This window comes from Fusarium redolens (genome assembly GCF_020744475.1).
Source record: "Fusarium redolens strain MPI-CAGE-AT-0023 chromosome Unknown BKA55scaffold_3, whole genome shotgun sequence".
NCBI classification, from domain to species: domain Eukaryota; kingdom Fungi; phylum Ascomycota; class Sordariomycetes; order Hypocreales; family Nectriaceae; genus Fusarium; species Fusarium redolens.
In genome coordinates this window covers 660,785-683,472 of record NW_025763666.1, presented here as the reverse complement: position 1 = coordinate 683,472, position 22,688 = coordinate 660,785, and the positions used below count along the sequence as shown (strand labels likewise).

The 22,688-nt window shown below is 49.3% G+C and overlaps 9 protein-coding genes across 9 annotated transcripts; 4 read left to right on the top strand and 5 right to left on the bottom strand.

Annotated features, from left to right (window-relative positions):
* Positions 1 to 18: 18 nt before the first annotated feature.
* BKA55DRAFT_557307 (major facilitator superfamily domain-containing protein) lies at positions 19 to 2,398 on the bottom strand. Its single transcript, XM_046191786.1, has 3 exons — positions 1,821 to 2,398; positions 661 to 1,772; positions 19 to 582 (listed from the first exon to the last, which is right to left on the bottom strand). The coding sequence occupies exons 1-3, from the start codon at positions 2,049 to 2,051 to the stop codon at positions 324 to 326; spliced, it is 1,602 nt and encodes a 533-aa protein (XP_046053643.1). The 5' UTR covers positions 2,052 to 2,398; the 3' UTR covers positions 19 to 323.
* Positions 2,399 to 2,740: 342 nt separating this feature from the next.
* BKA55DRAFT_502823 (peptidase family M1-domain-containing protein) lies at positions 2,741 to 7,416 on the top strand (the record flags this gene model as incomplete). Its single annotated transcript, XM_046186957.1, has 3 exons — positions 2,741 to 3,289; positions 3,381 to 3,864; positions 4,586 to 7,416. The coding sequence occupies 3 exons, from the start codon at positions 2,741 to 2,743 to the stop codon at positions 7,414 to 7,416; spliced, it is 3,864 nt and encodes a 1,287-aa protein (XP_046053642.1).
* A 375-nt stretch (positions 7,417 to 7,791) lies between these two features.
* BKA55DRAFT_685388 (uncharacterized protein) lies at positions 7,792 to 8,983 on the bottom strand (the record flags this gene model as incomplete). The annotated part of the gene is made up of 2 exons (XM_046198784.1): positions 7,792 to 8,121; positions 8,171 to 8,983. The coding sequence occupies 2 exons, from the start codon at positions 8,981 to 8,983 to the stop codon at positions 7,792 to 7,794; spliced, it is 1,143 nt and encodes a 380-aa protein (XP_046053641.1).
* Positions 8,984 to 9,178: 195 nt separating this feature from the next.
* BKA55DRAFT_557302 (uncharacterized protein) lies at positions 9,179 to 9,912 on the top strand. Its single transcript, XM_046191785.1, has 2 exons — positions 9,179 to 9,284; positions 9,331 to 9,912. The coding sequence occupies exons 1-2, from the start codon at positions 9,224 to 9,226 to the stop codon at positions 9,732 to 9,734; spliced, it is 465 nt and encodes a 154-aa protein (XP_046053640.1). The 5' UTR covers positions 9,179 to 9,223; the 3' UTR covers positions 9,735 to 9,912.
* Positions 9,913 to 11,693, bottom strand: BKA55DRAFT_557300 (uncharacterized protein). Its single transcript, XM_046191784.1, has 3 exons — positions 11,380 to 11,693; positions 10,374 to 11,153; positions 9,913 to 10,325 (listed from the first exon to the last, which is right to left on the bottom strand). The coding sequence occupies exons 1-3, from the start codon at positions 11,426 to 11,428 to the stop codon at positions 10,060 to 10,062; spliced, it is 1,095 nt and encodes a 364-aa protein (XP_046053639.1). The 5' UTR covers positions 11,429 to 11,693; the 3' UTR covers positions 9,913 to 10,059.
* Positions 11,694 to 14,359: 2,666 nt separating this feature from the next.
* BKA55DRAFT_590337 (uncharacterized protein) lies at positions 14,360 to 15,343 on the top strand (the record flags this gene model as incomplete). Its single annotated transcript, XM_046195076.1, has 2 exons — positions 14,360 to 14,461; positions 14,528 to 15,343. 2 exons carry the CDS (start codon positions 14,360 to 14,362, stop codon positions 15,341 to 15,343), a joined length of 918 nt encoding a protein of 305 aa, XP_046053638.1.
* A 763-nt stretch (positions 15,344 to 16,106) lies between these two features.
* Positions 16,107 to 16,982, bottom strand: BKA55DRAFT_534863 (cytochrome oxidase c assembly-domain-containing protein; the record flags this gene model as incomplete). Its single annotated transcript, XM_046189641.1, has 2 exons — positions 16,107 to 16,663; positions 16,721 to 16,982. 2 exons carry the CDS (start codon positions 16,980 to 16,982, stop codon positions 16,107 to 16,109), a joined length of 819 nt encoding a protein of 272 aa, XP_046053637.1.
* A 1,723-nt stretch (positions 16,983 to 18,705) lies between these two features.
* On the top strand, positions 18,706 to 20,021 carry BKA55DRAFT_685383 (ribosomal protein L13e; the record flags this gene model as incomplete). Its single annotated transcript, XM_046198783.1, has 5 exons — positions 18,706 to 18,714; positions 19,152 to 19,185; positions 19,250 to 19,296; positions 19,388 to 19,546; positions 19,626 to 20,021. 5 exons carry the CDS (start codon positions 18,706 to 18,708, stop codon positions 20,019 to 20,021), a joined length of 645 nt encoding a protein of 214 aa, XP_046053636.1.
* A 307-nt stretch (positions 20,022 to 20,328) lies between these two features.
* Positions 20,329 to 22,400, bottom strand: BKA55DRAFT_502345 (armadillo-type protein; the record flags this gene model as incomplete). Its single annotated transcript, XM_046186915.1, has 3 exons — positions 20,329 to 21,842; positions 21,891 to 22,145; positions 22,193 to 22,400. 3 exons carry the CDS (start codon positions 22,398 to 22,400, stop codon positions 20,329 to 20,331), a joined length of 1,977 nt encoding a protein of 658 aa, XP_046053635.1.
* Positions 22,401 to 22,688: the final 288 nt, after the last annotated feature.

Genomic DNA, 22,688 nt, shown 5'->3' with positions numbered 1-22,688 from the left:
CACAAAAAATGTCATTGCGCTCGCATTCTCATCCGCGTTTGGGATTCTTGGCCGAAGGCAGCGGGAACAGAGACTAGAATCAGTAACGACTTGAACTCTAAATCTAAATAAAGCATGGATTGCTGTGAAACGGGCAGTTTTCGCAGTCACAAAAGGGTTTCACAACCGTGGCACCACAGGAGACCTTGCTCCAAATGTATAGAACATATCCAATTCGTGACCATTCTCAGGCTTTGAAGAAATTAACTGTTTAACATACAGCATATGCATATGTTGAAGAATACTAAATCGACCCAATTACCACATCACCCCTAGTTATCCTCTCAGTAAGCAAAGCGGAAATCGAGTCGCTTGTTTCCATCAATCTCTCGCTGTTCCTTGTTCGTCTGATATTCGAGCTTCTGTTCCGGGGTCATCTGCTCCCACTGTTCGATCTTCTTCTTGTTGAGGTGGATGAGCCAGAATCGTTGAGCGAGGAATGCAACGACCGAGAGGCACAAGATCGAAATGAGCACCTTGTTTCCGTTCTTGTAGTAAGGAGCATCCCACTTGCGGTAGATCTGAGAGCTTGTAACGCTTCCCCTGTTTTCTGTTAGTATGTGTTTGTTGGACGGGCAATGGCCGCGGGTCAAGAGCGACAGTCAGAGGGGTCTAACTCACATTTGAACGATGACGTTGTATGTAGCCGCAGCAATGGCTCGCTTCTTAACATCGAAAGAGTTCTCGGAAATCCAAGAAGAAACCAGAGGATGAAAGTAAGGGTATCCAGAGATCAGAGTAATGATAGAGAATCGTCCCCATTCTCGGCCCTCATCAGGAAGAGTGAGAAGTGCCGTAAGAAGTGGAAGTGACCAGATCTCTCCGAACAGACAGTGAAACGTCCTCTCATTGAAGTACTCAGAACTGTATGCCAGCGCAAGCATAGTAACGATCTGGAGTGCAGCAGAGGGTGCAGTGAGCAGGTTGCTAGCCAAGGTGCTGAACTTTCCAACTCGCTTGAGTGTAAGAGTCAAGTAAGCCTGAACAGGTGCGGCGGGAATGTAAGCAACGAGGCCGATGAAGTATAGACCCCAAAGCGAAGGGTCTGACCATGCGTTCTTGACATCCTGCCATGTAGCAGGCTCCTTCAATGCTGTAAGACCCTTGGCAGGATCATCTCGAAGGATACGGTTGATCATGATAACCTCCTCGCGCTCAGTGTACCAAGACTTTCGCCAGATTAGAGACGTGGTGCCTGTTGGCGAGGTAGGAAGATAGGCCATGGAGAGGAGACCAATGACCACGGTAAGAAGACCCTCGAGGAGGAGAAGCCAGAACCAACCGGGATGGCCGTTGACACCTCGCATCTCAATCAATCCAGCAGCAAGGAGAGCAGAGATGACACGGGCGATGTTGAGAGTAGACCAGAAAGCGGCAAGTCGAATAGACAACTCCTTCGAGGTGTAGAAGTAAGTCGCCATGAGGATGACACCGGGAATGAAACCACCCTCAAAGGTACCGATCAAAGCACGGGTAACGTAGAAAGCAGCTCGCCCGGTCATGAAGGCTTGGAAGGTTGAGACAAGACCCCAGCAAACCATGAGCGTGGGAAGAACATGCTTGAAGCCATATCGCTTGGTGAGGAACTGAACTGGGAATTCAGCTAGCAAGAAGCAAAGGACCTGAATGGTGGTTCCGTTGTTATAATCATCGGTAGTCAAACCGAGATCAGTCAAGAGGTCATCAGCGAGCGCGTTGGAGATGTTTCCACGATCCAATTGCAGACCAAAGAACTATATCGTATAAGTCAACTTCATCACCAATTGAGTAACAGCACATACCATAAGACACAACCAAGTCAAAAGCTTGAGATCAGTCTTTCGTACAGCCCGTCTCTCCTCTTCAGGAGTCCATGTAGCCGAAGGATCCCACCGATGGCCGCCCTCGTAGTCGGCATGAGGCGGCAAAGCATCTGACAATTGCTCTCGGCCAACTCCGACTTGCGACTTGGTGATTTCCACCGACACGCGCTGGGCAACTGCCGAGCTCGTCTCGATATCCGGATTACCCATTGTAAACAAAGAATCTCACTCAATAAGTTTTGGTGACTATTCAGAGACTCAATTGAAGTGATCGTCGCTGAGGATTGATCCTAAAACTTGGGTTCTCGGTCAGATATATAGAGACATCTACAGTTTGACCATGGATATAGTTTATCGCCGGAGACTCTTTCGGTAGGTAGTATACACAATAGTCCCCTTGGTGGGTGGCTCGATCGCGCACGCCATAAGGACATGAAGCCAGATCTGGTAACACTCAATTCTCATAGTCAAGGGCCATGATCCGCCAAGGGTTCTACGGGTGAGATGCAACAGGTGGATTAGGAATTCAGAGCATCATGCAGTGACCATCTGGCAGGGCACTTGTAGAAATTACAGCTATGAGATTGGTCCAAACCCCTCGTTAGAGCTGGGGTAGATTCTCCGAGAAATTCTCCTCTCTCAAGCATGCCATCATTAGTCCCGATGTCGTCTTTGCGGGGGGAAATGATTCGGCATTGTACGTTTGGCCTGTAACGGTCTGAAGATTCCATTCCTGGTTAGACTCATTCCCGTCATGCCGGGCCCTTGTTATTTATCAATGTGTGGTTATCCTCCGAAAGAGACTCCGGCTTGGATACAGCTTCACATAATTGTCACTGTTTGCCCTCGTTTTCTTATCAATTGACAAATATTGTTCGAACTCAAGCACATATTGCATCATGCCTTCTGCTGCACCCGAGACCGTTTCTAGCAATATCGTCGGCGGAGATGCCCAAAGCCGTCCACGTCTATCAGAACCCTTGACTTACACGGGTAGTCTTGATGACATTCCTCAGCTTGACGTCACCCCTGTCATCGGTCGTGAATACAATGGTCTTCAAATTCGGGACCTCTTGAAATGGGATGAGAGGCACATCCGTGACCTTGCAGTCACTGTTTCTCAGCGAGGTGTTGTCTTTCTGAAGAACCAGGATGTCACCCCTGAAGAGATGAAGGACTTTATGCTGCGGCTTACAGAGGTTGCTGGATGCCCGACTAGCTCAGGTTTGCATGTGCATCCTTTGACTGAAGAGGGTAGTGAGTTGGGTGATCAGATCAGTGTTATCTCAAGTGAGAAGCAGAAGAAGGGAGGTGGTTTGACACATCAGCTCAGCGATGTAAGCCGATATGCATCTGCTGGGTGGCACAGCGATATCACCTTTGAGAAGGTCCCCTCAGACTATGCTATGCTCAAGATTCACACACTACCGAAGACGGGTGGTGATACGGTATGTCTTTGCCACTCAGAGGTTCAAGCAGCCCACGTTGCTTGGTTCTGTTCTTCTCGGCTGTCACTTTCATCTTGCTAACCTCGAACAGCTCTGGGCATCCGGATATGAGGTCTACGATAGACTCTCAGACCCTATGAAGAAGTTCCTCGAAGGATTGACCGCGACTCATGACGCCAGCTTCTTCCACGACGAGGCACGACGTCTCGGTAACCCAATCCGTAAGGGCATCCGTGGCTCTCCTCTGAATCAAGGCGAGAACCTCACATCCGTCCATCCTCTTATCCGAACAAACCCAGTCACAGGCTGGAAGTCAGTGTTTGTCAACAAGGGCTTCACCAAGCGCATTAATGGATTGTCAAAGGATGAGAGCGATACACTACTCGCGTACCTCTTCAACCTAGTGACACAGAACCATGATGCCCAGGTCCGGTATCGTTGGAGCAAGAACGATCTTGCCATCTGGGATAATAGGTCAACTTTCCATTGCGCGACGTATGATTATGAGGAAGCGAGAGCTGGAGATCGAGTTTGTAGTCTTGGCGAAGCGCCTTATCTTGATCTGAATAGCAAGAGTCGCAGGGAGGCACTCGGTATCTAATACTCTCGGCTTATGGATAAAATTGAATAAAGAATGTGTAATGTCACCACATTGTACTGTCGTCTCTAGCGATAATAAGCGTATGATGACCGCTCTGTTAGTGGACCTCGGGGTGTCAAAAGATATCCGTAATACTCTTCTCTTGCGGAAATAAATTTCCTTAGGTACTATAGTCAAAGAGCCTGCCAAGTTTATACTGAATTGCGGTAAATTTAGGTAAACTTATCTAAGTCTTTTTGACACTTAGGACTAAAGTCCTGAAATTTTAGGTAAATGAGGATGAAGAGGTCTAAGTTAAGACGAGAATTGAAGACTTGATCAATCTATTTTAGTGCTCGTTAGCGATTAATATGCATGGCCCAAGCTTTTTATCCAAGGGTGTGGTCCAGTCTGCACGAAATCTTCCGAATCACACTCAATGTGTTTCTTCGAGAGCAATTGCAACCCTGTTTCCTTTTTCAGGGTGCAATGAGATTATTTTCGCGTTGCTGAGGACTCAATGAAGAATCAATTGATATCTTCAAGCCTGCGGCGGGCTCTCCTGCCGTTCAGTGCTCCTGCTCCCGCTGCTCCTCATTCAGCGCTGACGAAGCCCGGAGGTTACGATGCCGACCTGCCGATGATCCGTCGCACCTTCCATTCAGGACCCCTCCCCCGCATCAGCTCAAGAGCTAGAGCCTCAACTTACGGGTCAGCTCCTTCTATAACAACACCATATCAACCTCTTCACCGCTCTCAATCACATTCCTTTCTCTCCTCTACTTTTACCACAGCTTCTTCCTCTCGATCGATTCTCCCTCGACCTCTTCACAACTCAAAAGTCTCATCTCTCGTCCCTCGTCAGCAGCAGCGCAACTGCTCTTGTCGACGAGCCATGTATCGCAACGGAAACGACGTCGCTAGCGCGAGTCTCGACATACGTCGTGGACGCGAGGTTCTTCCCAAGAATGTCAAGCCCCTGCACTACGATCTCACCCTCGAGCCAAACTTCGAGACCTTCAAGTATGAAGGTACCGTCGTCATCGACTTCGATGTTGTCGAAGATTCAACCTCTATTGCCCTGAACACGGTCGAAATTGATATCCACGAGACACTCGTTGAAGCCAATGGTGCCACTGTTAGCTCCTCGCCTACCCTCGATTACAACAAGGATACCCAAACCACCACCGTTAACTTCGATAAGACGATTCCCGCTGGCCAAAAGGCGAGGTTGACTCAGCGTTTCACCGGTACTCTGAACGATGACATGGCAGGTTTCTACAGGTCATCATACAAGGATGAAAATGGCAACACCAAATACCTTGCTACCACCCAATTCGAGGCCACCGATGCTCGCCGTGCATTCCCTTGTCTGGACGAGCCAGCTCTGAAAGCGACATTTACCGTAACACTCATTGCTGACAAGGATCTGGTATGCTTGGGTAACATGGATGTTGCTTCTGAGAAAGAAGTCAACTCCAAGGTTACAGGCAAGAAGCGCAAGGCCATTACCTATAACAAGACTCCCATCATGTCTACCTACCTTCTGGCTTTCGTCATTGGTGACCTCAAGCACTACGAGACCAACAACTTTCGAGTCCCTATCCGAGTTTGGTGTACTCCCGATCAAGACCTTGACCATGCCGTCTTTTCCGCCGAGCTAGCTGCACGAACACTCGAATTCTACGAGCAACAATTTGGCAGCAAATACCCTCTTCCCAAGATGGACATGGTTGCTGTGCCTGACTTCGCTGCTGGAGCCATGGAGAACTGGGGTCTCATCACATACCGAGTCGTTGATCTTCTATTGGATGAAAAGACCAGCAGCGCCGTCACCAAGAAGCGCGTGGCTGAGGTCGTGCAACATGAGCTGGCTCATCAATGGTTCGGCAACCTGGTCACAATGGATTTCTGGGATGGCCTGTGGCTAAAGGAAGGTTTTGCGACATGGATGTCTTGGTATTCCTCCAACGCTTTCTACCCCGAGTGGAGGATCTGGGAAGGTTATGTTACTGAGGATCTCCGATCTGCCCTCGGCCTCGACTCTCTGCGCAGCTCTCACCCCATTGAAGTGCCCGTCAAGCGTGCGGACGAGGTTAACCAAATATTCGATGCTATCTCATATGAGAAGGGTTCTTGCGTCCTGCGCATGATCTCAAAATTCTTGGGCGAGGACGTCTTCCTGAAGGGTATCCGAATTTACCTCGACAGGCATGCATACAGCAACACTGAGACCACAGACCTTTGGGCCGCTCTCAGTGAGGCCAGTGGTAAGGATGTTGAGCGCGTTGCTGACATCTGGACCAAGAAGGTCGGTTACCCAGTCGTAGCAGTCACAGAAGACGAAAGCAAGGGCACAATCCATGTCAAGCAGAACCGGTTCCTTAGAACGGCCGACGTCAAGCCTGAGGAGGATGAAGTCCTTTACCCCGTCTTCCTCAACCTTCGAACCAAGGACGGTATCCAGGAAGATCTGGCACTCAACACACGTGAGGCCGACTTCAAGGTGCCTGACTTGGACTTCTACAAGGTCAACTCTGGCCATTCTGGTATCTACCGTACATCTTATACTAGCGAGCGACTTCAAAAGCTCGGTCAAAACGCCAAGGCGGGTCTCTTAGGTGTTGAAGATAGGGCCGGTATGATTGCTGATGCTGGTGCCCTTGCCGCTGCTGGTTACCAGAAGACATCTGGCTTGCTGTCGCTCCTCCAAGGATTTGACTCTGAAGACGAGTTTATTGTCTGGGATGAGATCACTCTCCGTGTCGGATCTCTCCGTGATGCTTGGATCTTTGAAGATGATGATGTCAATGAGGCTCTCAAAACTTTCCAGAGGGATCTGGTCAGCAAGAAGGCTAACGAGATCGGTTGGGATATTTCTGACGAGGATGACTTCACTGCCCAGAGAATGAAGGCTCTCATGTTCGGTAAGGCCGCAATTGTCGAGGACGAGCCTACCAAGAAGGCCGCTTTCGACTTGTTCGAAAAGTTCGTCAATGGTGATCGAGATGCCCTACAGCCCAATCTGCGACCTAGTGTTTTCGCTGTTGTGGTTACATATGGAGGTGAGAAGGAGTACAATGATATTTTGAAGGAGTATGAGACTGCCAAGCAAAGTAGCGAGCGAAACACTGCTCTCCGATCGCTTGGTTTTGCAAAGGATCCTACTCTTATCAAGCGAACTCTGGAGTACACTCTCACCGACAACGTCAAGACCCAGGACATCTACATGCCTCTCAGCGGTCTCCGCGCTCACAAGGAGGGTATCCTGGCTCTTTGGGGATGGGTAAAAGACAACTGGGACGTTCTCACCAAGCGGCTCCCACCTGGCATGTCACTCCTTGGCGATATGGTCGCTATTTCTACAAGCTCTTTCACACAGAAGGACCAGATTTCCGACGTGAAGAGCTTCTTTGAGCAGAAGGGCACCAAGGGATTCGATCTTGAGCTGGCGCAGAGTCTTGATTCTATGACCGCCAAGCAAAACTGGCTTGCAAGGGATAAGGAGGATGTCAGGGAGTGGCTACGCAAGAACAAATACCTGTAAATTAGTTGCATAAAGAAGTGAGACGAGATTCTCAAGCATGGTTGCATTTGCATGAATGAGCAAGTTAAAACAAGTAACCATCTTTACCATTCCGAATTTTATGCTATATACTTGTGCTACACCGATATGTGGTCTGTCCTCGTATAATCATGCAGAAGAGGCGCCACGGAACGTGCTCCAAAATTGTTCCTGTACAATAATAGAAGTCGAGGATATTAGCTGTGTGGGTTATTATCTCGAGATAGATATAGTTGGTCAGCTTGCTGCATTACATCAAGAGTATAACAACATGATGCAAGATTTCTTTGTTCGTCTATTATACATGTACAGATATACAGTCATACATCACCTCTGTTCATACACCTCACATGAATTTTAAGCCTTACCAGTCAGCCAATCCCTTTCCTTATTCTTGCCATATTTCCCTGTGCCAGTAACAGGCAGATCACGCTTCTGCAACTCCTCCTCAATAACCTTCCATCGACCAACAGCAACCTCACGGTCGATAGGTGTGACTCTCCTGTTGTGCACCTTGACGTTAGGAAGTGTGAACAGGGCCTTCTGATCCTCAAGAACCTCGGCAAGCTTCTTGCCCCGCTTGGCGAATGTTAGGGCTACAGTGATGAGCTCTTGAGGTGTGCGGGCGGCAGCGACCTTGACGTCGGGAATGAAGTGTCCTGTGAGTTGGTAGAGACGCTTGCGGATCTGCGTATTGTTAGTACAAGTCACTTCTGGCAAGAGATGGGAGGCATACAGCAAACTTGAGGTGGTCATCGTCAAGAGTGGCGGTCTTCCATGAGGGGTCCAAAGCATTAACCATCTGTTGAGCCTCCTCCGGAGAAATCTCGACCTTTTCCTCAACCTCACCGGGCCTAGCATTCTTCAACTTCTCTGTGACAACACTCCAATGAGTGCTGAGAAGAGGCTTTCCATCCTTAAATCGAATTCCCACAGATAATGTTCGGTCCAGGTGAGCCCTGTCACCAAATGGCCACTTCTTAGCCGCATATTCCTCAAGAAGTCCTCGCTGCTGGTACGAAAGTGACTCAACCAGAGCTTGACGAACGTAAATCTCCATAACTGCTTGATCCTCTACTCGGTTTGCACTGCCGAAGCCTTGGAATTCGCTCTCCTCACCCCAGTGGCCTGGTTGGTCCCACCATGTTTTGACGGGTGAAATCTCCTCCAGATCATCAATTGAAGTCGCAGGCGTATATTCGGTGTCGATAGACTCGACTTCCTTCTCGGTCATAGCTTCGGAATGGCTTAGGGGCAGCACGAGACGAGTGTTGCGCACAGGGTAGGGTCTGCGGTCGACATTTGATAGATCCAAGGCCTCCTCTGGCAAGTTTGAAGTCTGTTCTGGTTCCACTCGCTCTTGATAAGGATCATCGCCTCCAGGAGCTTCACCCTTCCACAGCTTATCTCGAAGCCATTCGGCCTTGCGACCGGCTCCGTGGACGGGGGTTGTTGAGAAGGCGACGCGGGCAACGAAGGGGACTCGGTTGACGGGGACGACTGTCGATGGGAGAGAGGCTAGAGCCCCTACCCGCGGTATTCGAGGCATTTTGAGGTGATGAATCGGCGGACTGAGGGGAAGCCGAAAGAGTCGTGATGATGGGACGGTTTGAGACCGAATTCAATATGGAACTTTTTCCAGTGTGGTTCTATTGGCCAATGGGAGTTTACGAGGCTGAAGTGGGTACTGTGGTTGACCCACCTGTTGTCAACTATCGATAGCCTCAAGTGATTGACGTGCGACCTTCATGATCGATAAGATACTATCCACAGCCCAAGATTAGCCGCAATGGCACGAATATCTTTGTTTATCCTCCTGCTAGGAGCTTTGGTCTCGCTCACCGCAGCGTGTTAGTATAACGAGTATCTACACTGAACAAAGCTGACACATTCCAGCCGCGCCAACCTTCTGTAAATGTACATGCTTTAAGAACAGCACCATTATCCCCCTCGGTCCTAAAGGCGAAACATCCTCATCCCAGCTCCGTCGCGCCGTTCTCGATTCCTCAACTCCTCAGCTCGAACCACGCTCGAAATCGAAATCATGCTCCGAATGTACTAAGGCCTTCTGTCTCAAGCAGGGCATTGACTTCTGCAAGGACGCGACAGAAGAGGACGTCACGACTATGTGCTTTCAGCGTGACAGCAACAAAGACAAGATCATCGTATGGGCTTTCATTATTGGCACTGTTGGATTGTTGGGTTGGGCTGCGTTCAAGAAGTTTGTGGCGTTGCGCCAGGGGCTTACGTTTGGAAGACAGGGCAGCAATTATGCTCCCATGCAAGGGAACTTCCGATGAGACGATAAATGATATGGCATCGTACTCATCTGTGTTTGGATAGGTGTGGTATCTGCGGTTCCATCACTCGGTAGAGGAGTCTGGCGTCCTTGGGTTATCTGAAGTTGACAGGAGGTCAGTTGACCCCTTTAGCAATGTTCGGAATATTCATGAGGTATATGATAAAAAGATCAGGCATTGTGCCAATTTCCATGCAACCTATATGCGCCGACTTTTCCATCACCTGACCTTTCTACCTAGGTCTATTCATTAACTCCCAAAACAACACAACATTTTTGAACTAAATCCTCGTATTCGACTCCTTCTATTCCACAGGTGCAACCTTCTAAGAGTGGTTGACCTTGCGGCGAGTGCGGACAGCATCAGCCAAGTCCTCGAGCACAACGGCTGTGTCCTCCCAGTTGATGCAAGCATCAGTGATGCTAACACCACGCTGGAGAGCAGCAGGACCCTCAGCGGGAACCTTCTGGTTACCCTCGCCAATGTTGGACTCGATCATAACACCAATGATGGCCTTCTCACCCTCACGAAGTTGTTCACCAACAACCTTGGCAACCTTGGGCTGGTTCTTGTGGTTCTTGGAAGAGTTGCCTGACACATGTTAGTATTTCAATCAATTGGTGTAGTTAGGAAACGTACCGTGGGAGCAATCGATCATGATAGCCTCCTTCTGCTTCTTGTCCTGAAGGACCTTCTTAGCAGCCTGGACGCTCTCCTTATCGAAGTTTGTGCCCTTGGTTCCACCACGGAGAATAACGAAGCAGTGCTCGTTACCCTTGGTGCGGGTAATAGCAGCAAGGCCCTGCTTTGTGACACCCATGAAGTGGTGCTGAGCAGCAGCAGCACCAATAGCGTCAATAGCAACACCAAGACTACCGTCTGTGCCGTTCTTGAAGCCAACAGGGAAAGACAGACCGGAAGCAAGCTCACGGTGAAGCTGGGACTCGGTAGTACGGGCGCCAATCGCACCAACGGAGATACAGTCGGCAAGGAACTGAGGAGAAATGGTATCGAGCATCTCGGTAGCAATAGGCAGACCCTTGCTGGTCAAGTCAACGAACAGCTGACGAGAAACGCGGAGACCCTTGTTAATCTTGAAAGAGTTGTCGATATCGGGGTCGTTAATGAGACCCTTCCAGCCAACGGTTGTTCGGGGCTTCTCGAGGTAGGCGCGCATCACGATGCAGAGATCGTCGGAGAGCTTGTCAGAGAGCTCCTTGAGTCTGGAAGCGTATTCCTGGGCAGCGGCAGGGTCGTGAATGGAGCAGGGACCGACAACGACGAGGAGTCTGTCGCTCTGGCCAAGGACAATGTCGGCAGCATCTTGACGGCCCTTGACAACGGTGTTTGTGGCCTTCTCGGGAAGAGGAATCTCGGAGGTGAGAAGAGCGGGAGGGATCAGAGGATCCTGTCCGAGGACTGGTTCGAGTTAGCTACAGTTCTTGGTGTGTTGCGAATACAGCGTGGGGGAATCGTTGCAATTCGAAATGCTGTGAGAGCCAATTGCAGAAAAGAAGCTCCCTGTGCGACCTCCGAGGTACTGAAGCATTGCGCCGCAAGCAGAGTTGCCACAGGAAGTATCATAACTTCCGACCCAACTACAGCGCATTTTCAAAAGAACAACAATCTCAGCGGAAACACTAACCTCTGGTGTCATCGGCAGCGATAGTGACCATCTTTACGGCTGAAGGCATTGTGAATATGTGAGCTGTTGAACTTCTCCTAAAGTTGAAATTTTGATATGGAGGGGTATAATTCTGATCTACCTTTGGCGGGAAGAGTTATAGTATTTCAGTGAAGCTCAACGGAGGAGGCGACCAAGGTGAGTCAAAAGAAACTTCAACACGAGCGCCACGAGGCTGGAGACGGTGATGTGCGTTGAAAAGGTAGGGAACAAGTATATAAAATCGAGAGAGAGATGGAGAGAGAGGTTGTAGACACAATTTTTAGCTTAGCTCAGGGTGACTCTCGCACCACTCATTCACTACCACACCGGAGGTCCTTCGGAGGGGACCCCACCGAGGGGTTGTGTTTTTTGCAGGGAGTTACATGCGAAATACATTGGCCAACTACGTCAGGGTTCTAGAATCTCTGAAATTATCAATGGTCTAAGCTCAATTGGCTCCGGTCTGGGTCCGTGGTAGAGCTCAACATCCATCTCGGTGAGGCCTGGCCAGTAAATATTGAGAATAGCAGCACAACTGAACATTAGACATGTGTCGCTGGCTTTGAGATAAATACACATCACATGTCCTTGGAACAAAGCTCAAATGGCAGACCGCCTATGCCGGAGGCTGCTGTATGCAAGAAACGGGCGATACCTTTTACCGCCGCGCTCACTTCCCTTTCAGCTCGTGGGTGCAACCTCCGCAGTTTTGTGAGAGGCCATCCATCATGCACCACGGTTCACTGTCGTATTGCATTAGGTCTTGGCGAGTTGGTGCGGTAAGACAGAGGAAACAAAATACTCGAATATCATCAAGTTCTCTCTGAGATGATCATATCTAGCCATTGGGTATCCACGATCCTTTCTCCCAGACTCCTATCCCCCCTCGTGTTCATTCACGACAATAATGGTCGGGCCTACGGAGTGTAATAATTTCGATCCGGGGTTCAAGGGTCTCGTCCCAAGAAACTAGCGTCCGATAGCACCGTCTACTTCTCCCTACCAATAGACGCGTCTCGGAAAACAACGTGAATCAAAATACGATAATCAATAGCAACCCTTTGGAAATAGGTAACATGGACTTCATATCCAAGAGAATTACATAGCGGGAAAACGGGACAAGGGATGAGTTTCCGGTGACGTCGGTATGTGAAAATATTGTGACACGGTCTGTTGGTATCGTGGCTGTTTGCAAATCTCCCCACGTTTAGAAGTTTGTATGTTCATCACAGCAACACAAGGAATGTGCGTCGCCGAGAAAAGGGGGGACAGCAAACCGTCCAACGATTATTCAACGATTTATCGTAATTCATGCAAACGAGGATGTGATACTGTTAAAGAAGAAATAGCTCGTATCACATCCCCCAGATAGTTTTCGACGATCGAGTTTTCGTACAACTCACAAAATACTTACTACCCTACATCGACTCGGATGACCCAATGGCCGAGCAATGGATCGACCAACTGCAGAAGCTGTCTCAGACATCTCCGAGCCAAATCGAGACCCGTTTCTGACACCTCAGAAGAACACGCACTCACTGAGATCCAAGCCGAGCAAGCGAAACATAGCTGAAACCAAGACACACAGAGTTCCGTTGCCAAATGTCAACTCTCACAACTCTCGTCAAACATGGTGAACCGCGTTGCGTCTGAGAGCCTTGCCTCGCCTCGGGGAGCGGATCTGTTGGTCCGTGAGACCCTTGTTGTTAACCCAGGCTGTCCACTCAGCCCGTCTCTTTACTTTTCTCGTGTAACTCGTGATAGCATGAACATGAGCATGAGCCCTCGTCATTCAAGGGTCGTGCCGATTAAGTCATCGGTTTCTTCAAGGGATCGCTCGGATTCTCGGCGACCCCACGGCTAATACGACTTTGGCAAGTAGCATGAGGCATTGGAATCGGATCGTCTGGTCTGTTGCAAGGTGCGCCGTGGCGTTGGTACAAACTTTTGGCTTCCTACTACGTATTTCTTGCACTTTCATTCACAGAACCAACCAACCAACCCCTTTTCCTTTTTGACAATCATTACAATTCAATTCAGTATCTTCTTTTGTTGAGCTTCTAGTTAAGCTGTAGTAGCATTCACTCTTTCTGTTTCCTTTATTCAATTAATCCGATTCGTCAATTGCTGTGCATCCCATCTTCAACCACCTCTTTTTATCCTTTGTTTACTTTCATACTTTCATCCCATATTCTTATCGACCAACGGCCTCGCCCTTCACCAACGTCCGGTTACCCCCAAGCTATATCCAAGACATTATAGATCAACTTATTTCCCCGCTCCTTCCAATTGTCTCACTTATTTTCTGATATTCACATCCTTATACCCTCTTTTGATTTGCTGTTGGTCCTTTTTTTTTCAAGTCACAGTCAGCCCCAACCAGCCCAAAAACCAATTCCCAGCCTCCGCCCACCCAGTTTTACTGTTGCGTTCCAAGCTTCGCTCCCCCCCACAGGCTATTACAGGCTACCACAGGCTGCCTACAGAGCCCAGCCGATCCACCCTAGTCCGTGGCTTCCTTCGCCGACGACAGGCCGCCACTTCCCTCGTGAATCGGACTCTCACTAACAACTTGCCCACGCCAACCAAACTCTCTTTAACTCTCTACAGCCCAACCTCTTGCTCTTTACCTTGGCTTTGTCATTGACGTTATCCCATCGCATTCATATTTGTCGGCAGCACCACCGCTGACTCGACGCTTTTGCTTTATCTCGTATTATCACGTTACTACATTACATCACTCGTCTTGCATCGGATACCCCCGCGGTACTACTTACTATTGTAACTACGACCCTCCAAGGGACCTTTTTCCGTCGATATTGCAGAGCCGTCTCCACCTGTGTTAATACCCAGGGTCCGACAGCAAGGTCGACATCACTTGATCCAGCTTGTCGGATTTGTTCAGTGTTTTCTGACCGCAACTACTTTTCCAACACATCAGTATACAACCAGTGACAAAATGTTTGCCGTTCAGCATGCTGGTTTCGATCAGCGGAAACGAGTCCGTGAAGAGGAAGAGCTCGCTAATGTCAACGGTATGAGCTTCAGTGAGCATCGCAGCGTAAGTTTCCCACAATCACAGCCACGGCGGCGTTTTCACATGATGTCGAATACTAAAATGTGGTAGAAACGTATCCAGTGCCTTCCACTCCGTGCATATCCTAGAACGACGCAACAATGGCAATCTGATTCGCCCATGCCAGCACCAAGCTTCGCCCCCCACGATCATCTTCAACCAGAAATCCGACAATGGCCATCGTCGACGAACATGACATCACAGTCACAAGGGGACACCGACATGGATATGATGCAGACAAATCAACTTCAACATCATGAACCGGGCCGACTTGAGGTGATGTACCAAGAATCTGACAACGCAAACGGGCGTCTGCCCACGCCTATTCAGCCTAGCTTTGCTGCACAGGTTCGAGGTCAACAGGCTGTGACAACCCCTAATGGTGTTGCAAACCTCGGTCACCAAAACACCGGCTTCGGCGATGATCAAAGTGTCCCTCGCACAATGGTTGGAGGATGGCAAGCCATCCAGAACGAACGACGTCTTCCCTCACCCATTTCCGAAGGTGACGATTCCATGGCATGCCAACCCATCACCCCTACCGGTATGCAATTTGATGCCAGTGCTCACGGTTTTGTCACCCCCGGTATGGAACATCCCAATGTGACTGTCGAGCCTTCACCTCCCCATGACGTGGAACATCCTATGATGGATGTGGAATCCCACTGCTCAGGTAATTCAGTTGATGGTGATGGTGACCCAACAACCCCTTCTCCTAGGAGAGGCCATATCCGCAGCCGACACACCGTCAACAACTGGACATGGCAACCAGGCATGAAGAAGAGCTTCAGCATAGGATATCGAGCAGACTGTGAAAAGTGCCGCTTAAAGGTTCCAGGACACTTCAACCACATCATTGTGTCTTAGGGAAAGTTGAAGATTATACTGGATCCTGATGAACAACCTTCACTATAGGACAATGGTGTAAGGCCGCTTGATTGGAGAGAGAAACGACAGAAGCGCAAACTTGCTTTTAGTAATGTCGTTTCGGGGGAAATTGCCTCCATTGGCTAAACGGAAAATTGCAGCCCTACGCCCTTCTTTTGCACTGTAAAGGCGTCAGGGAGTGGAGAAGTTTGCTACCTTGTGAGGTGATGCAAACAATCTGATAGCTCAGACTATCACAGACAGCCATGGTTCAGGCTCTGACTGGACCTTCAAAGAGACGGACTGGAATCTGCCAGTTCAGGACGATCTTTCATTTTTCATTTTGTTATCTGGCGTTATAGGCAATGGGAAGCGGGTACGGGTAGCATTTGGTCATTATGGGTATATATTTATCACCCTGAAAATAGGGAATCAGAAGTTAGCGATACGATCTTCAGATCGTCAGGTATGCATGGTAGTACCAGAATAGCGATAATGTCAATTTAAGTAATGGAGACATTCGCAGCTCATTGTCTCACTCAACTTGAAGAAATAGTGATGCTTGTTTGATCGCTTGGTATTGAATAGATATGGTAAGTAGACTTGTTCCCTGATGGTACATACAAGATGGTCCTCCGACGCCGTCTAATGCACTGCCAATCTACACATATGATACACTCCTTTTGGTCCCACCACATACACTCCGCTTTGTTTTCCTTCATGTTGCCATTCGTTCCTCTTTCCAATTAGAATTTTATACACATCACCAGAACTTCCACCAAGACTTGCTAGGAGTTGAGCCACCGACAGGCTCAACACCTAACCTGTCTAGGGGGCCTCCATTTTGTTGACGCTCCCGCTCTGCTGCCATCGCCTCCTCCAACCTCACCTTGACAGCTCCCGACTCCACTGACTGCGTCTGATAATTCTGGAGGCCTTCTGCCGACTCCTCCTCCTTCTCCCCGCCGCCTAGCACACCGGAGAAAATCCCTAGTACACCCTTTCCATTTGACGTCTTTGTAGCACTCTCCTCTGTGTTCTCCTTAAATGTGGGCTTGATGTGTTCTTCGAAATGTGTGCGGTGTGAAGGTGCCTCGAGCAAAGGCGGTAGTTTCTCGCCTCTTGCCTCGGCAGCTTGGTTGGCTTCCTCAACGAGGAGAATCTGTTCCTCTGTAGCTTCGCCCTTGATGTAGGCGAGACGTGCCATGGCGAGCTCATCGGCTTCAAGTAGCTTTTGAGCCTCGACCCATTCGGCTCGGCGGGCGCGGTTGTAACGAATCATATCCCAGACAGAGTATCCGGAGACAACAGCTGCAACGACTAAAATGCTTGTCAGCTGGCGAGTTCAGTCGAATGCCTTTGTACAGTCGTTCGTACCTGTGAACACCACAATGCTTCCCACCGTCCAACGATGCGCTACATCGAAGATTCTCCTCGAAGCATCAATAAACTTATCCGTCTTGCTAACGCTAGCATGCTGAGCAGCAAGATGAGCCTGTCGCAGTCTCCTCACTCGCTGCTCGGGTGTTTCGCCTGGGATGCGTGGTGTTCTCTGAGCGGCCTTCGATGTAGCGTGGGGGATTGTGGACGTAAATCGTGTTGCGTCCTTTACGCTCCGAGGGCCCATCCTGGAAGCCATTGTCTCTGCGTGAGGGAGGGTTTGTTTCACGGAGAAAATAATTACCAGGGCGAAATGATCGAATGGATTGGCCGTTGACGGGATGGATGGAAAGTGGTGTCATGAGATTTTTCGAACTGCTGCGAGTAGGAATTGTGGGAATTTGATTGGTGCGGAGTAGCTTCGGGCTAGAGGATGGTGGGCTGTGAAGATGGAGATATTGAGAGATGATGTCGACTACCTGGGGACCTCGATCCCAAGCGTCAAAAAGACTTGGGCAAATCTAGCAGAGGCTGAGGAGACTCTCTGATGAGCTGATTTTGGCACCCTGCCTCAAGGACGAAGTTTTCGTGCTTCTCGAGGACTGAGTGTCACTGTAAAATGGACATATTTCGATGAAGCCATCAAGATGTACGGTTAATCGATCTGGCGTTTGTAATGACCGTGGCAGTTTGTTTGGCACATCTCGAGAAAAACAAGCATGACAAGGAGCTGACCCTTTTGTCAACCATTCACATCCACGGAATGCCATGCTGTAACCAAGTGACATACGGGTCGTGTAGTATCGAATTATTGGCACATCATTTCACAAGCTACGGTGGTTGGGAGCGCCAGACTAAGGAGTGCCATATTGACTTGGACTTCACAACAAAACTGAATCGCGAGACTTCATAGTTTCACGGTTGGAGTTGAGCGACAACACTTCGCACCTGGCCCAGCTGTCACACACGGTTTAGGCGATTACAATCAATCTTAAGAGCAGGGACGTCATCTCACGACATCACCAAGCTTCATCAACATGGTACAAGACTCTTCTTCATGAGATAGCATCAAGCCATCAACACAATGAAAAGTGGTTTTAAATCAAAAATTCCGCCGACTATGGCCCCGAAGGACAATAGAGCATAGAGTGACTCCGCGATGTGCAATGCAGGCCCTCCATGCTGAGGAAGCCAATTCTTGAGCTGGCCTCCTCTCAACAAGGTAAGTATGAAGAAGAAAAGAAAAACAGAACAAGAGGAGGGAGGGAGAGCGGCCTTTTATAGGCAGATGGAGAAGGGGTTGATGCCTTGATGCTGAGGCGATACGTGCCTGGGAAATTGCAGGCAGCAGGGCAGGGGCCACTTTGTGTGGATGCTTGAAATTGTGCAACAGCGCCAGCACCTGTGTGCACCTGCCAAAACAAAATTGGGTTAAGATTTTATGAAATTATTTTCTGAGGGATTGCTTCCGCGCAACTGGTGGTTGTGGAGTGCATTCGAGAGAGAGAGAGTTTGCAGTGGCTAGCGCCAACGCTGGAAATGCACGACCAGTGACGATTTGACAAAGACCTTGCTGCTCCAGAGAGACTTCGCGCAGTACCTGCACCTTACATGATTATCCTTTGCATATTGTACATATTAGGTATACTTCAGAAGCCTCAGTGACTTCTCTTCAGTCGGAGCCTCATGATGAGAACTTTTTAGCTTTCCCTAGAACTTCATATCTGGTAGCATCCGTCTTGTGTACACGACGATGGCTAATCCCAGCTTTAATGGCTGCTGCTGAAATGCTGCTGAAACCATATTTCAATTTGAACCATTTTTCACTTGGGGGAATCTCATATCACAAAGATTTGATATTGCATCGTTTCCATACTCAGAGGATAATGAGGTTCAGCGTACTGAGACCTTCAATAGTAATTCCCATCAAGCATGCAAACCCTCGTCTTTGTGAAATTTCTGCCACACTTACAACAGCAGATATGGCACTTGTAATTACTCACATGAATCGCCAAAGTAATATACAGAGACGCCTGCGACTCCTACAACTCTTCGACAGTCTCAGCGTGCAGTACCGTTCTGAATCACTTACACCAAACCAGCCCAAGCTCGCCCGTCTAAATCCCGGCGGCGCCGCTGCAACATTCTCCCGATCATGAATTTGCAAGCCCACCCTTAGCACGTGATCCACACTTTGAGCAACTCGCTAACCCCCCACTAAATCTGCAGCACCAAGTAGGGCACGAAAACCCTTCTTGGAATTTGACAAGCCTCATCCCTCCGAATTTTACACGCCTCACGACCCGACATCGACAATCGGAGCACGTTGATCGCAAGCAGACACAATGGTATGGAGATACGCCCAATGCGATGGATAATATTCATCGCGCTCGAATGCATTCGCATTTGCTGACTTGATTTACTACAGGCGATCAAGCACAACCAGAAGCTCGTCAACAACCGTGAGAAGCACCACCCCCGAATAACGATATGATAGAGGACTTGAGGGACTGACTCCTTTAACAGACTTCCGCAAGGATTGGCAGCGCCGGGTTCGAACCCACTTCGACCAGGTATGACGATACACCCGACGAGAAGAGAAGAAACGATTCATCTCGGTTTTCTGGAAATTTATTTGGCACACAAATATTGACTATGGAATAGCCCGGCAAGAAGTCGCGGAGACGCACTGCTCGTCAGGCCAAGGCTGCTGCCCTCGCTCCTCGACCTGTCGACAAGCTCCGACCTGTTGTGCGATGCCCTACCCTCAAGTACAACCGTCGTGTCCGCTCCGGCCGTGGTTTCACCCTGGCTGAGCTCAAGGTATGATTTTATGCGTCTCGGTGGACTGCACACGACACGAGATACACCACAAAAAAATACAGATCTAACAACCATACAGGAGGCCGGTATCCCCAAGGCTTTCGCTCCCACCATCGGCATCGCTGTCGATTTCCGCCGACAGAACCTCAGCGAGGAGTCCCTTGCCGCCAACGTCGCCCGCCTCAAGGCCTACCAGGAGCGATTGATCCTTCTCCCCCGCCGATCCAACGCCCCCAAGAAGGGTGACACCAAGACCGACGTCTCCAAGATTGAGAAGGCCTCTCATATCTCCGCCACTCTCCCCATTGCCCCCACCGACATCGCTGTCAAGGAGATCAAGAAGGGTGACATGCCTTCCAACATCGAGGCCGGTGCTTACCGAACTCTCCGTGTCGCTCGTGCCAACGCCCGATACGAGGGTGCCCGACAGAAGCGTGTGCGGGATGCCGCCGAGGCCGAGTCGGCTAAGAAATAAACTTGCAAAAAGGGAACTGGTGTTTGAGGGTTTTGCTCTTTGCGTCTCTGAGACATGGGCAACGTCGGTTCGAGGCTCTGATGAAAGGCTTGGCCGGGTATGGAGGAATGATACTCTAGGTCCAGCTCAAGAAATTTACTGCATGATCACCGGCTTTGCTCTATCATTACTTGGTCAATGGATGCATTACGTGCATATGGTATCTCTTTTTTAAAAGTTACTCGTTATGATTTCAATGGTCTGAATGATTCGTAATGTGAAGTCTATGTTCCCAGCATTTGTGTCTATCAGGTATTTCGGGACTCTGCTACTCTTCTGCCTTTTTCCCTAGCAACTCTGTACCCTGTCGAATTAAACTTTGCAATCGACTCACTTGCTCTGACTCAAGAGTTTCCCCATTCTTGACGACTTCGGTACACAAAACCAGACAATTCTCTCTATCCACCTTGGCCATATTAGCCTGTTGTTTCGGATCAACCTGCTGAGGTTCCAGTGCCAGCTCTTCAGGAATTGCTGGGGGAATTTCTGGGGCGCCGCCCTCGATCTGTGGTGTTTCGTCGTTTGTCGTCTTTCCAGTGACTGCATAACTAAGAGCATCCATAGCTCCAGATACAGCAAGGACTTCAGCGATAACTTGGGCGCCGTCCTTGGATCGTGACATGAGAGCAAAGACGAACCAAGCCTCAGATTTCAGAATAGGCCACTTCTCTTGAGTGACGAGGAATGACAGCACTTGCGAAAGGTCATGTTCAGAATAGAACAGATCCCTTGATGGTGTCTTATCATCTTCAGTGTTCCATCCTGAAAGAACCTCCTCGGAAGGTGCTGTATGAAGACCTCGGCATACAGTAGCAACACTCCGTGCGGCTTCCAGTCGGGTAGGTTCCGTATCAGATCGATCAAACAGCGAGATCACATCGCGGACAGTTGTATGCTTGCCAGACCCCTCTCCATCGATTGCTCTGGGAGTAACCACTCGACGGACGTTATCTGGGCAGTTCACAAGCAGCAGACGAAGTAGTGAAACTGCCGAGAACTGGACCTGAGGAAGAGTATCGATAGTCAATATCCTTGGTACGCTCTTTGACTCCAGCAGGTCCCCTAGTAATGTTTTGTTCTGTGCCGGAATTGCGAGATTCTTGAGGAAAGACAGTGCTGAGTGAAGAAGCTGGGCATCCTTGATCTCGGGGTCGGAAAGAATTGCGATCAGAGGAAGATGAGCCTGATACTTCTGCAAAAAGGCCGTGGAAGCCTGATCTGAACGGGAGAGGTTGCCCAGAGCCAGACAAGCTGCCGACTGAAGAATGACATGCGGCTCCTTCAACCACTTAAGAAACGACTGGGGCACTGAGCTTTCAAGGGAATAGTGACCAGGGAAGGCGTCATTGCCAGTCAGATCAGCTAGGGTTGTAAGCAATGAAGTACACAGCTGTCCCAGTTCCTTAGCAGTATCTTCATCATCAAGCTCTGAGTCGAATTGGGTATGTGCGATGTAAAATGCCTTGACGAAGACGTCTGCTTGTTTTGAGTTGAGGAGTCGCTCTTGGAAGGATTCGTTGGCAAGATAACTAGCTGCAGTCGACACAAGAGCGAGGAAGTCCTCAATATCAGAGTTGTGGTCAGGACTGACGGCCAGCTTGAGGAGGGTCGACACGGTTTCAGGGCCTGCAACGGCTACCTCGCCATCTTGTTTGATGAGAAGAGCAAGGATCTTACAGAAGTAGGTGACAAGGGGGCTGAAGGCAGCACGATTGGGTGACTGAAGGAGAGTGATGAGATGACTGCTGAGCCGTGACTCTGAAGCAAGACGTTGAGCAGGTTCTACGAATATCAGTGTTGTCCCAATCGAATGTCATCATTAAGACTCACCATAGTCAACAAGTACATTGTACAGTACAGGAATCAAGTATGGAACAAGGCTCGTATCCTGAAGGTGCTTGATGAAAGAAACGATGTATTTGCCCTCAACAACTCGAGCTCGATTTTGGTCTGTATCAGCACAAGAATTCCCAGTAACACGTAGAGCCTGGACTTTGACACCGTGAGGTTGCTGTTCGTCTGAGGCAAGAATGTCAAGGAAGAACTCGAGAATTCCTGAATCCCCATAGGGTAGCCTCCATGCCACTGTGTCAAGGTTAACGAAATCACAAACGGTGAGGGGCTTCACTTACCATCTCGACTTCCGTCGCCCAATGCCTTGGCTGTAGCCTCTAGCGAAGCAGGATCTCGTTGCTTAAGAGTCTCGACTACTGAAGATAATAGCGTTGTTCGTTTCGCAACGGCATCCTGAGGTTCGTTGGCGGCATCGTAAGTATCGGGTGATGCTCCACTCCCTTCACGCTGTATCAGGACAGCCACATCTTGAGGTGTCATAAACATGATCTCAGCTTTTCTTGTGGAGTATGAGATGTGATGCTGAAGTTGGTTGTTGGATTAGTTACACCAATATCCACTTAAGATACCCTATACATTTCCATGGAAATGGGTGCTTACAATGAATAAAACTTCCTAGACCTTCACAAAAGTACGAGAGCTGAGAAAATGAATCTCTGTGCGCTGCTATGTTTAGAATTCAGTAACAGGTTTCAGTCTTGATTCGCGAAATTAATTTACACCCATGCATCTCATTGCGATCAGCTAACATTCTCTTCTCCAGCTCCATCGCGG

Bases quoted from the DNA above. Each gene is read 5' to 3' on its own strand.
- BKA55DRAFT_557300 (XM_046191784.1), bottom strand. From the start codon at position 11,428: ATGCCTTCAGCCGTAAAGATGGTCACTATCGCTGCCGATGACACCAGA. The intron at 11,154-11,379 runs GTTAGTGTTTCC...AACTCGAACCAG, and splicing joins CGCTGCCGATGACACCAGAG to TCCTCGGACAGGATCCTCTG. The intron at 10,326-10,373 runs GTACGTTTCCTA...AACATGTGTCAG, and splicing joins CATGATCGATTGCTCCCACG to GCAACTCTTCCAAGAACCAC.
- BKA55DRAFT_557302 (XM_046191785.1), top strand. From the start codon at position 9,224: ATGGCACGAATATCTTTGTTTATCCTCCTGCTAGGAGCTTTGGTCTCG. The intron at 9,285-9,330 runs GTTAGTATAACG...GACACATTCCAG, and splicing joins GGTCTCGCTCACCGCAGCGT to CCGCGCCAACCTTCTGTAAA.
- BKA55DRAFT_557307 (XM_046191786.1), bottom strand. From the start codon at position 2,051: ATGGGTAATCCGGATATCGAGACGAGCTCGGCAGTTGCCCAGCGCGTG. The intron at 1,773-1,820 runs GTATGTGCTGTT...TATACGATATAG, and splicing joins TGACTTGGTTGTGTCTTATG to TTCTTTGGTCTGCAATTGGA. The intron at 583-660 runs GTGAGTTAGACC...AACAGAAAACAG, and splicing joins TACAACGTCATCGTTCAAAT to GGGAAGCGTTACAAGCTCTC.